Below are 12,883 nucleotides of genomic sequence, written 5' to 3'. Positions count from 1 at the left end.
CAAGATTGAAGGAATGGATTTCCCTTTAAAGGAAAATAATGCCTCCTCTGTAAACTGATCTTGCAGGGACGCCAAGCTCCAAGTCCGGTCCATGACATGGTCCTTCATGTGCCACCAAAGCTTCAATCCCCAATACAAAGTATCCTCACCGTGTAGCCTTGTTCTCTCAACGGGCAAGGTTGTACAACTGAATGGAAGAGGTCTTCTAGGAAAGAGTGAGAGCGCGCATTCTTGCTTCCACCTTCAGAACTCAGTCCAGGGAACGTCTAGGCGCTGGGTGAGAAAACATGCAGGGGACTAGATGCTGGTCATGGTTCTACCGGGATATCCAAATCCCCTGGCTACCTGCTTTGCCTTTTCCAGCTGAAGAATTTGCTTGCGAGTTCCACCAAGCTGATCTGAAATCTATTTCACAAAAAGTTCCCCCATCTGATCCCTCACAGTCCTGGTACATTGGGGTCTCAATAATGTGAGCTGCTGCTAGATCCTGCAGGGAATCTCGCCCCAGACCAAAATCTGACTCACTTACCAAGGTATCTGAAGGCTAATAGATTCCCTCGGCTTGCTCACATCAGTTAATGGCATTTACTGACCGCAACTACATGGGCTGCCTTCTCCCGATCTAGAGGCCAGAGAACTCCTGTCCTTTCTTCAGCCGCCTTGAATCATAACTCCCCTACCAACCTAATAAGGGCTCATGCCTACAATGCGAAATAATCACGAAGATGACGCCAATTCCACTCCCTGTACGAGACGACTATGAAAAGCCACCTTCTCAGGCTCCTAACCTCACACGAGAGGGAAAGCAGCCTTGTGGAGTGCAAGCTGAATGAGATGCATGTGGGTCTGGCCCGAGGTACCATTTTTAGGTTCACCGTCCTGGAGCCTAGGACCTGAGCTGCGCAAGCACTGCCATGCTCGAGGGAAAACACGGAGCCTCCACCGAACTTCCCCGTTCAACTATCAGAAAGAAAAGGGAGGTAAAAAGCCTGGCACACTTGATTTATAAAGCAGCAGAAAAAAACAAAAGGCTGCTGATCCCATCAAAGCCCTGGTCTATGAGCACTACAGCGGTGTCTTCCATCATAGGAGGCCAGGGCTCGAGCTAGGGAACCGAACTGGTTTCGCCTTTTGGCAGACTTGCATCCACCCGCCTGGCACTTACCTATTCACAGGCAAAGCTAAATGAACCAGCTGACATGCTGGGCCGCCGGAACACACCTGTAGCGCCATTCCTCCCTTTTATTTTTTTTCATGGGACATCCTGGAAGCAGGCAAAGGGAGGCGGGAAGTGATCACCTCATCACCCAACACAGCACCGTAGGAGCCTGGGAGGCAGCTTTTTTCATTCCCCCCCCCGCCGTCGCAAAACTTTACTTTCTCTGTTCTTTTGGAGAGCGACGGTAGGGAGCGCACGCTATCTGTAATTCCTACTGCTGGTCTTACCAAGGGGACAAAGGCACTGGGGGATCACAGACCCCAACTGCGTCAGTTCCCCAGGGAGAAGGGAGAATCTGTCCCAACAGGACTGTTGCCTGGAGTACCACTAAGACTGAGTCTATACTCCACCAGGAACATGGGCTACAGCCTTCCCAGAAGCCTTCAGCACCAGTCCACACAATTACACCATCTCCCGGAGAGAGAGAAATACCAAAGAGCTGAAGGCAGCACCAAACCCCTACAGGAGAGTGAAGTCAGCTTCTATTATCTGCTGACAGGGGGACATAATCCACTCTGGACTGCTCTTACATGGACGATAAGGCATCTACTTTTTAGGCTTCTCCCTAAGCACAATGGCAAGCGTATAGATTACATATATTTGGTCTTTCTCGCACATACGGACCATTCATTAAAACTGCTCCTAGTTAAATTGCTACACCAGATTTCATCAACACAAGCACTCTTCACCTTATCGCTCAGTTTAAGGTCAGGGTCCATTTTAACAAGTTCCCAGTTTCCATAGCCATGTTCATAAATCCCCAGCAGCAAATGTGAATCTTCTTCCACCCCCCAGTCAACATCAAAATGAGCAGCTTTTACACGGCTCGTCAGGCAGAACCTGAAAAAGAAAAACGAAGGCAAGCAAGTCAATGTGGTGCATGACCGGAAGGCTAATTCAATTTATTTTTCTGTTTTCTTGTTCAGCATTTCCTTACTTTCTTTGCATTACTAATCAATGTTGCTTTATTTTCAAGCAAACACACTGAGTTCCAACCAGACCCCTGCACCTCTATGGACTGTAGCAGACCCTGCTGCTGTACAAGATATGAGGAACCCAACTGATTTCCAGTACTTGAGTGGAATTACTTTTTCCACAGGGTTCATATTGCGGAGATGGAATCAGCAACGATCTTCTGCATGTGCTAAGAACTTAACACCCAACTTCTGTTAAAAACTGGTCAACGTATCTGGCTTCGGGGTCTTATTTAGTAGTTCTGAATGACTAAGAGGTCAGCTTACAAAACAATTTACCCAGGTACCTAAGGAATTTTATGAGGCAGACAGATCACCACTGGGACAGGATGAGGGAATATAAAACATGTGCAAGGATTTGATTTTCAAATACCTACATTTATTCTCCTTATATAGACCCTACTCGCAGTTAAAGTAGGTATGAAGTCAATAGATACAACACCTTGCAGAAGTAAAATTCTCAAAAGGGAACTACTCGCATAGCTTCCCTTCGAAAATTAATTTGAAGGGCCTTCAAATGACCTTCCTTGATGAAAATGGTCCCTTAAAATTCAGAAATTGATTAACACAGCCAACTGGCATTTTCAGTTTAATAAAAATATAGAAAAGCTTTCTGGGTTGGAGCCTCACGTTTGCCAGAATTTAGACAGGTGAGTCTCTGATCGAGCTCTCTACATAGAAACATGACAGCAGAAAATGACCATATGGCCCATCCAGTCTGCCCATCACCTTCAACAAGAAATATGGACAATAAACATTGGGAATCCCTATGGATAGCAATACATATCCTGCCCTTAGTATTGTACAAGCTCTGAAAAAATCTACCAAGAGACTGTACTGAAAGTAGAGGGCAGTTACTGTTCCTCTCTCGTAAAAAAAAACAAAAAAACCTGCCCCCTACTCCAGCCTTAGAATATGCATGCAATTTATTTTATTTTCCATTCGTTTGATTTTCGTACCAATCTTTCCAAAACCATTTGTTCAAAATGGAAATATAAAACATTCAATGAACTTAACACACAAACCAATTACAGTGACCAAATCCATAAAATCCATTATGAAGTCTTCACAGTGCACAAACTCGGAACATTAACGTGTCTATCCCATTAGCACAAACTCACTTTTTCTTTTCCTCTGGATCCACAGGAATGGATTTACTTAACAGTTCAAAGTCTTCTTCGTGCTGAATGATTGCTTTGACATTGACCTGCACTCCTGAAATCTTGATGGTAGGGCCTCTCCTTTTCCCAGGTCCTTTTCCTACAGAAGAATACAAGACTTTAGGTGTCTGAACTCGTACAGTTCACCGGTCATTTCACGTTCTTTTATCCATTTGTGTGTGACAGAGAGTCTGGCGTGTTTGCTTGTAGTAATGTTTGCTTTCGCGATGTTGTCATCCTGAAAACTACAAAAGCAGAAGCCTCTGACACGGGGCTGCTAATGCTCTAATCCATGGCTTGCTCCATGGGAATAGACTACTTGTTGCCGGATGAGGAATTCTTGGCCCATCCTGATGGCCAATGCCACCTCAGACCCTGCTATGTGTCTGACCATCTCCCATCCTTACCCTTCCAACTGCCTTTGCTATTCATCCCAAACACGTTTGAATTCTAACAACGTGTCGGTCACAACTACCTCCGCTTTATGACAGACAGAATAATGGAAAGCAGATGTGGTATCAGGACTTGAAAAATGTAGTAGTCTCTTGACAGCTGGCGAAAAATAAATTCATTAATATGGACTGCAGAAGAAAATTGCAATTAATCTCTATGAATAATGATTAATTACTAAATCTGTAATATTGTAACTATAATATTGATATAGAGATAAGACCTCAGTGTTGGCAAGAGATCTGAATTAACAGAAACTTCCAGTGGCCAATAGGTCCAATCATCGGTCTTATAATCTCTAATTATGATTTAATAAAATTATTTTATTAGATGTATACTGTTATCACAAACTTACATATTGATTTACATAGCTAGTTATCTTCCTACATTGAGTGTATACTAGTTATATCCCTAATTATTTGGTGAAAAATAAATTCATGCCAAGATTTTCTCCCATGGCTTGCAGCCTCTTGCCCTTACCCCATCACTCCCGCCCCTGCCATTTATTCTCCTCCCCAACAATTCTACTGGAATTTCCTACCCCTTGCCTTTTAAATGTCTCTCAACAGTATGGATAACTAAAGAGTGCAGAAGAAAACTGCTGGGTGATCACTCCCCTCCCCCCGAATATATATATACATATATAAACTGACAGAACTGGAGTTTTTACTTTCAGTCCACTGGTACACAGAATGGTTGAGCAACCTGAGAGGCGAGCTCCAAAGCATGAATGACATTCAGATTTTCATTAGGTCTGTAACTCATGACCCCACTTTACTTGCCTTCACTGGGGTTCTCTTTCATCTGTTCCTCAAATTCCTGCATGGCTGAGGCACAGCTGTTGTGAAGTTGTTCACCCAACCGTTTCAGGTCAGCTACAGACTTGTCTACCAACTCTGCATCCCGGGCAATGCACTCCAACCTGAAAGATGGAAACCAGACAAGGCACTCGCTCTACTCCCAGGTCCTCGTCATTAGGATTGTGCAGACGACATGCATAAGTGGTTTCTACTTACCGTTCCAGAGGTGAACCAAACTTCTTATAAGCCTTGATAAATCTAAACAAAAGCAGCAGTCATAAAATAAGATATAAATTCTAATTTAAGATCCCGTTTAATCAGTCACATTGATATAGTCTACTGTGCTTTCATTGCCAACGTCTTGGTGAATTCAACGTGATCTTTACAATTTCAAAATGTACAGATAACTTAGGAACAGGAATTCAGCTATCAAGTGTAAAATGATGGTATGTGCCACGATACTGGACTTGTGGCACATTGGCAGCCTGACTTTCATGCCAACACACGGATTATATCCTGGATGAACAACATGCAAACTACAGACGTGTGTACGCTCACCTCCTGATTTCTGCATCTGTAAATCCCTCCACCGTATCCTTCCGAACACTCCGTGGACGACCCCTGCGCTTTGGTCTTTTGTCATCATCGCTGTCATCCGTGTCACTCTCAGACCCAGATGATCTCTGGGCCTTTTGCTTTGACTCTAAGTCAGACTCGCTGTCATTCGCCTGCATCTGAAAGTCAGTGGAAGAGCACGGTTTGCCATGACAGAACAACATCTCTGCCTGTTCTCTGCCAAAGGGAACGTGGAGAAAGGGGACTTGGTCACGTCATTCTGAGCAGAGATAAACTTTCATGAAGATTAGTAAGGAAATGGGGTGGGGGGGGCAGTCTAAGAACCTCCCCACCCTCTACTGAAAGATCCGAATGTAAAGAGATGCCCGCTCTATTGCTATTCCCAAACATTCCCCACTTTACCTTTTTCGTTAAGCTTCTAATTCTGGGCAACATGTATATTTCCTCTAATTCTTTCTGCCGGGCTTCCTCTTCCACTTTCTTCCTCTGCCCCTCGGGAATGATCTCATCCCAGTCTTTGTGCAGCTTGCCTTCCAGTTCAGGCTCCTCCACATCCTCCATGGTCGCGAAGTTAGCCACCTGAGAAAAGCCACACAATCAGTGGCTTTACAGCTACACATGCACTTCAATGACATCTCAACAGCGTCTTCAAAAACAAGTCTTTAGCCGCAGCTGGACTTTTCAAGGTCAACCATTTTCCGATTCACATGCAACTGGTTCTAAGGGCTGAATTTGCATTCAATTCCATGATTGGGAGGAAACCCTGAACAAGAGGTCTGGACAAACTTGCAAAGTCTTCCAACTCTCCTCTGCACACTCTTCAATAATTCAATAATGGATGAAGTCTTATCAGCCAAAGTCGTACTTAGCGCTCCCTGAGATACTGCTGCTGTGTGGACTTAACTATTTACTACTGATGGTGGTTTAAGCTCTGAAAATATCTCTCACTTGAGAAGCAACAACATCAAAGCAAAATGCAATGATACTAGCGGTGGCTTCCTAAGAGCACTAGAGTGTCTAAGCAGAATTTGTACAATCTACTCCACAGTTTATACATCTGGAGTTATTTCTGGCTTTAAACAAAATAAAAAATGAAAGAATCTCCCCCTGCCCATCCATCCATAAACCCAACCCCTCCAAAAGAACCCCATTCAGAATACAGATTTTCACAAGTTCCCAAAACCCAGAATTTTCAGAACTGACAAAGCACATCATCACTTGCAAAGAATTTTCAGTCATCCAGTAACATTTTGCTTTAAATCAGTGGCCTCCTGAGAGGTATCCAGGACCCAGGGCATTTCAGTACAGTTTAAAAATGGTACATGCTGACCAGTTGACCCAACCTGCTTCTCGGACATTTCCCTGTCAGAGCACCAGACTTTCAAACTGCTTTCACACCTTGAACTGAGAGAGGAGCTCATCGGTTGCACTCAAGCCCTGTTCGTTCTCCCGCGTTTCAGCAAGCCGCAGAATCTCGTCGATGTCCATTTCCTGCCAGTCCAAAAAATAATCCAGCAGCTGAATCAGTATAAAACGGTACTACAAAATTCAACAATGCCTTTGCAAGCTACCCTGTCTGACAGACAACCCCTGCTGAATCTCCACGGTCAATTTTAAGAAATTAAAAAAAAAAATTAGTCACTTTTGGAAATTTAAATTTTATTTACCAAAAGTAAACAGTCAGTTTTTACCTCACTTATACATGAGACCAATAGTGCTGGAGGCATCTGACGCAGGCCACAGGCAATTATCTGTCAACAGTGCCCTCAGTTCAGCAAGGGTTATTGATGAAATAATGAAACTATAAAAAAGGTTTGTTAAAATCTACAGGGCCGTTAATTCTACTTATTTGATTTATATTCTGCCTTTCAGCCACTTCAAAGCGGATCACATTCAGGTACTGTAGGTATTTCCCTGTCCCCAAAGGGCTCATAATCTAAGTTTCTACCTGTTCTGTGCCACGGAAAACCTCTATTAGTTTTAATAGCAGGATCTCCGTCCCTCTTGTACAGTTTAAGAATGCTGCTTTGCCTAATTGATTTTGTTTCTAATTCAGCAACTTAATACTCAGGAAGAGCTGGTCTTTACTGCTGTCCAAACTTTTCCCCTCTGGCTACCCCAATTTATCCCAGCGGCACCGGTCCAGCCCGACACCTTTCATGAGCAAGCACTGCCAGGCCTGCTGACGCTGCAGCCAGGAACCTATTTCACTTCAGAACACACATCTGCTCTCCCAAGCAGGCCAAGATATGCTGCCTCTTCGGTTTCTAACCAAATTCAACAATTTTAAAAGCCTGCAGGGATCCTGAAGGCTCATTTTCAAAGGGAAACTTTGGATTATTGCCCTCGACATCTTTTCCCCTTCCCATATGCTGTCCATGCTCCACTCCTAGAAAAAGCTCTCAAGGGCCTTCGGCCGTCTTGTTTACCTGAGGCTCCGATTCCTCTCCTTCCGGCTCCTTGAACAGATCTGCGGCTCCAAACTTCAGAATGGCCGTCAATTCCTCTTTATTAAAAGGATTTGAGCTGCGAATGTACAAGAAAATTACCATCTCTGGAGGCATTCAAAGCATCTTCACTCTTGATCCCATCGTCATTTGCAAGTATATGAAAATCCTCTCAACAAAATTAAGGGTATTTTTTATAATCTGTTTATTAGTGAGTGACATTTAATACACTTATATCCATTATTACATAGCCTGACTACATACATGATATATTCAGTGTTGTTCACTCTTTTCCATATAAACCCTCCCTCTAAATTCACATTCACTCCACAAATCACCAATCACTCTCAGTGAAATGAATCAGTAATGCAAATGAATCTACTAAGTTCAGAGATTTAACATTTCCCGTCCATTGGACCTTAAGCAAAATTCAACAGTCTTTTCCACAAATAAAAATATCCCCTTAATGTCAAGATATGCTTTTGGGGGGATTGAGAGGAGAGCTGGGAGCTGGTGGTGCAATTCCCCTCCCCCACCCACCTATTATTGCGGCGCTGATGTCGGACGGCGTTCCTGTGCCAGCCTATAACATCCAGGTGGCAGCGGCACACAGCTGCCGGCGCACTGCCGAAGCTGCGTGCCAAAGGGTCACGCTGGTCATCGCAGATTTCTTTTCTTCTTGATTGCTCCTTCCTTATACGAAGGAAACGCAAGGCCGAGTTCTTTATAGCCTCTCCCGTCAATCAGGGCTCGATGGTCCGACATTTAACCCAGCAGAGGAAACCATCGTGGACTGTGATGGAGAACCCTCTTTGATCTCGGGGGGGCATCTAAGCCCTTGGCTTGAACCTGCCACCTCTAAGACCAGGTGCAGCTATAGCCGCCTTTGCACACGTCAGCTCACCGGGTGGTGATCTCTCTGTGTGAGTTGAGTGGTTCTGATGCTCGATTGGTAGGTAATGTACTTTCTACTGTTGATTTACCTCAGAATATGAATTTGCTACAGGTTTCTGGGGTTAGTGAAGCACTCCCCTTGGTAGGGGATGCTCCCTTACATACTGTTTTCATCTTTTCAGAGCTACATTACCCTGTTGGACATCTGGTGGGAGGTTAATCGTGTTGATAAACCACTATCTACTTCACTGTCCTAGCTATCGAAAATCACCAAAGATACTAGAAACCAAACTACAAGAGCAAGATTTATGGGTGAAAGCACTGGATGAGTCGCTCTCCAATGTGAAATCTCAACAGTGTGCGTTACAAGCTACTAATATTGCACACCTTAAAGAAACTTTAATAATACACACTAACTTAGAAAACCAGTTTAGGGGGTAACATTTGAGATTTTTAAATTTTCCTCAGACAAGATTACTTTCAGCTATTGAATTTAAAAAGTATTTAGTAGTACTTTTATTTATAACTACTTTGGCATGAATGTGTTAATTGATGAGGATATATGTAATGATGTTATCTGGAGGCAAACGCATATGTTGTCACTGTTATGCTAACATTAATAAAAAAAAATTTAAACACAAAAAAAAAAGGTATTTAAATGCCCTCGATTATCTAATATATATTACCTTCCTAAAGGTAGAAGAGTAGAAACATTAGAAGAAGGTGTGGAGAGTCCCAACCTTTCAGATTTCCTTGAAGCTTCAGCTGATGATACTTCCTCTAGGGCTACTCTCCTTTGTTTACTTTGTGCTTGTTTACTTGTTTTATTTTTCGCAAGTGTTGTATCTATGAAGACAGGCTGCTCTGTGGCCAGCGAATCAATGTTTTTCCTGATTTTCTAGGGTTACATAAGCCCGTCGGAAGCAATTCCTACAGCTAAAAAGTAGAATTATTGAAATGGGTGCTACTTTTTTCCTTAAGTATCTGTGTAAATGTCTGGTTACCTTACAAGGGACAAGATTTGTGTTTACTGATCCTTTATACCTTGAGACTTATTAGGGATAAGACAGCTGGGCAGAGGGTTTTTTGGGTAAAAGATGCAGTTTACTCCGATTCATATTGTTTGTATTAATGTGTTTCTGATTCCCACCATTTAACATGGTTTGGATTATTATATTATGTTTTTGTTGTATTGAAGAGTTTTCTGCCTTTTTTCCTAAGCTATTTTATTTGTTCCTTATTTCATTATGTTAATGAAATCTCTAATGAAAAATAGATGTAACAGAAATCTTTCTGACGCATTAACTCCAATGCAGCATACTTCATCAGTTTTTCCAATAGTTAAAAGTAGCAACCATGTACCTTTTCCAGTATATTAATACAGGTTTTTTGGGGGGGGGGGGTTTTGCCAAAACAATAGCAATACTAACAAATTTCTTTCCCCCACTAGGTAGTTTTAATGATCTTTCAAATAAAAGAAAATGAATTATGTCAGACCACATCATAATGCAGTCCAATATGGTTTCTTAAAAACGCAATTATCTGACTCCAAAATGACTGCAACTTATAACATTCAAACAACATGTGGCAAAATGTTCCAATGTGACAAATACATTTAATACATAGCTCAGAGCTCCAAAACTTTTTTAACCCCTTTATCCCCAATGACAGATATATACATACAGATATTCGATGAATATATTTAACACTCCTTTTACATTAGCTGAAAGTAATAATCTATATATGGAAGCAAAAGCACTTTCTTCACCCAGATCACTATTCCACGTTTCTGCCACTTTCAGCAAATGTCCCACTGACGTGTTTCTTAACCATTAAAGTACCAAATACCAATCTTTTTAAAATTTAGAAACAGTTTCCTGAAAAGTGTCTTCTTCGTTTGTCTTGCTAATGAGGAGCTTACTAACAATAATGTCCTGCTTGAAGAAAAGCAAAAAATTGGGAGTCTGGGATAGAATAAAGCTCTTTGACCTGTTGGACAGAATAAAGAAATTTTAATTCTGGGTCAACCAGTTGTCCCACACTGGATAAGCCCTTTTGAAACCAAGAATGAAACACTGAACCACCAATCCCAGTAAAAACTTAAAATTTCCGATGAAAGCCAAAAAGGGAGATGCAGAGAACCTTTCTCTGTCAACGCTCCCTCCGGCACTTCCAGGCCTTACGAAGATTCCTAACCCAGAAGTTAGGCAACCTTAACGTCACCAACTGTCTGCCAGAAAGATGAAGTAGCGTGATGGGGAAATAAGGATATGTCCAAGCCAGAAGCAGATTTTCAATATCAAATTTATTTTATAGCGAAGAAGGCAGGCAAATGTTAAAATGGGGAAATCCCCCACAGTTTCATTTTGAAACTTCGGCCAACACACACGAAAACAGGTGCTTCTGAATTACAGCAGGTGCCAAGTACATGCAGAGGCTTAGAAAATTAAATCTCTGTGTGTACTTTCATTCCCCTGACGTGACTCCATGCACTTTTTATGTGAATAAAAAGTACTCTATCTACCTTTCCCGGCACTTGCAGGAAGATTTCCAAACTGCATTTTCACTGGCGTAGACACAAACTTACCCCTGTAAAAGCTCTTAAATACTGTACCCTCAATCAGCAGGGAATACCCTGCGGGCTTCCGATCAAGAGTGGCTTTGTCTAGATTTGTCAAATCCTTAAGATAATGGTGGTAAACAGCAGGAACATGTTTGTTCCAAGTTCAGTTTCTACAAAACAAGATGTGCGCCGCACTTCAGGGATATTTACATTCTGGAAATGAAGGCAGCCCAGGTGCCCAGATTTGGATGTGATCTTATTCTGGAAGCCAAAATAGAAGGCTCCCAGCAGGAGCAGCAGCAGCATCTCAGGTGACTGGCTCTGTTGGCAAAAGGCCAGCGCACGCAGCAATCTAAATACAGCCAGACCGCATCACCCCCCCCCTCACTTACTTGGAACTCCCAGAGTTATTTTCTAGCACGGTCCGTCCAGTGGTGTCCATACGCTGGATCACAAGATGATCCAACACCATCTTCTTCTTGGCCCTCTCTATGATTTCTTCTTCAACCGTTCCCTTCGTTACCAGACGGTAAATATTCACCTGCGGTCACAAAAAGGACAGAAAATGAATTCTGCTCACTCGTGGCGACTGCCGCCGGGACCCGCCCACGCCGCACGAGGCGGAACAGAGAGCAAAGAGAGTCTTCCTTGCCTGTTTCTTCTGGCCGATGCGGTGCGCTCGGGCCTGCGCCTGCAGGTCATTCTGGGGGTTCCAGTCAGAATCAAAGATGACCACCGTATCAGCAGAAGCCAGGTTAATTCCCAGACCACCAGCTCGTGTCGATAACAGAAAACAGAAGTCCTGAGTAAAGCAGAAAGAAGAGCCATGGTTACTTCCTTATACGAACCTACGATGACTTTGGCCGTCATCTTTGAGAACATAACCAACCTTGCTCCCCAGCCTTCAGTGCACAACTGCAGAAAACATCCAACAATGGCTACCAATAGAATATGGATAATTTCGTTTTAACTGTACTTTCCCCTCCATTCATAAAAAAAAAAAATATATTACAAAATTCACTTTGCTTCTGTAAATTCATCCAGCATTTCTCTTTATTTCAACACATTTACAGTTACTGCAGATGCTTTAAATTCATGAAAGTCTTCTTACATTCATTATGGAGTGGTGGCCTACCAGAAGGCTCATATCTACAAGGTATCCCCCCGTGATAAATCTTTCCGAGCACCTACTGCGCATGCTCTGCTCCCCGACACAAGCATTAAGAACATAAGAAAATGCCATACTGGGTCAGACCAAGGGTCCATCAAGCCCAGCATCCTGTTTCCAACAGTGGCCAATCCAGGCCATAAGAACCTGGCAAGTACCCAAAAACTAAGTCTATTCCATGTAACCATTGCTAATGGCAGTGGCTATTCTCTAAGTGAACTTAATAGCAGGTAATGGACTTCTCCTCCAAGAACTTATCCAATCCTTTTTTAAACACAGCTATACTAACTGCACGAACCACATTCTCTGGCAACAAATTCCAGAGTTTAATTGTGCGTTGAGTAACTCCTTTTTCTTAACTATTTAGTTTAATAGCTCTGTGGCTGATCAGTATCCACAGCAGCGAATCACAAAGTCATCCCAATATTTCTGTGTTTTTCTCTGTACACGTGGTCACAGCGCCCCTTGAAACCATCACGGGATAGTCTGTGGGTCAGGATACTTGCCCAGAGGCAAGCAGGAACTCAGCTAGCAGGCAAGATGCTGCGAGTGTTAAGCGCACAAGCACAGCTGCAGGCAGGACCCTGAGCAGTGCTTGACAAGACCCTCCAAGTAACCAAGGGGTTATTCCT

General features: G+C 43.0%; 1 protein-coding gene across 4 annotated transcripts in view; it reads right to left on the bottom strand.

The window, feature by feature from the left end:
- The window catches only part of CHD2 (chromodomain helicase DNA binding protein 2), a 112,177-nt gene that overhangs the window by 34,585 nt on the left and 64,709 nt on the right, over positions 1 to 12,883 (bottom strand). For all 4 annotated transcript variants that reach the window (XM_029574573.1, XM_029574570.1, XM_029574569.1 and 1 more), the window contains 10 exons: positions 11,736 to 11,885; positions 11,476 to 11,624; positions 7,609 to 7,705; positions 6,578 to 6,670; positions 5,582 to 5,758; positions 5,162 to 5,337; positions 4,820 to 4,861; positions 4,586 to 4,725; positions 3,315 to 3,453; positions 1,909 to 2,059 (listed from right to left, as the gene is read on the bottom strand). In XM_029574573.1, coding sequence (XP_029430433.1) covers positions 1,909 to 2,059; positions 3,315 to 3,453; positions 4,586 to 4,725; positions 4,820 to 4,861; positions 5,162 to 5,337; positions 5,582 to 5,758; positions 6,578 to 6,670; positions 7,609 to 7,705; positions 11,476 to 11,624; positions 11,736 to 11,885 — 1,314 coding nt within the window. The remainder of the gene's footprint in view (positions 1 to 1,908; positions 2,060 to 3,314; positions 3,454 to 4,585; positions 4,726 to 4,819; positions 4,862 to 5,161; positions 5,338 to 5,581; positions 5,759 to 6,577; positions 6,671 to 7,608; positions 7,706 to 11,475; positions 11,625 to 11,735; positions 11,886 to 12,883) is intronic.

This window comes from Rhinatrema bivittatum, chromosome 13, assembly GCF_901001135.1.
Source record: "Rhinatrema bivittatum chromosome 13, aRhiBiv1.1, whole genome shotgun sequence".
NCBI classification, from domain to species: domain Eukaryota; kingdom Metazoa; phylum Chordata; class Amphibia; order Gymnophiona; family Rhinatrematidae; genus Rhinatrema; species Rhinatrema bivittatum.
This window is presented reverse-complemented; position numbering and strand designations above follow the sequence as displayed.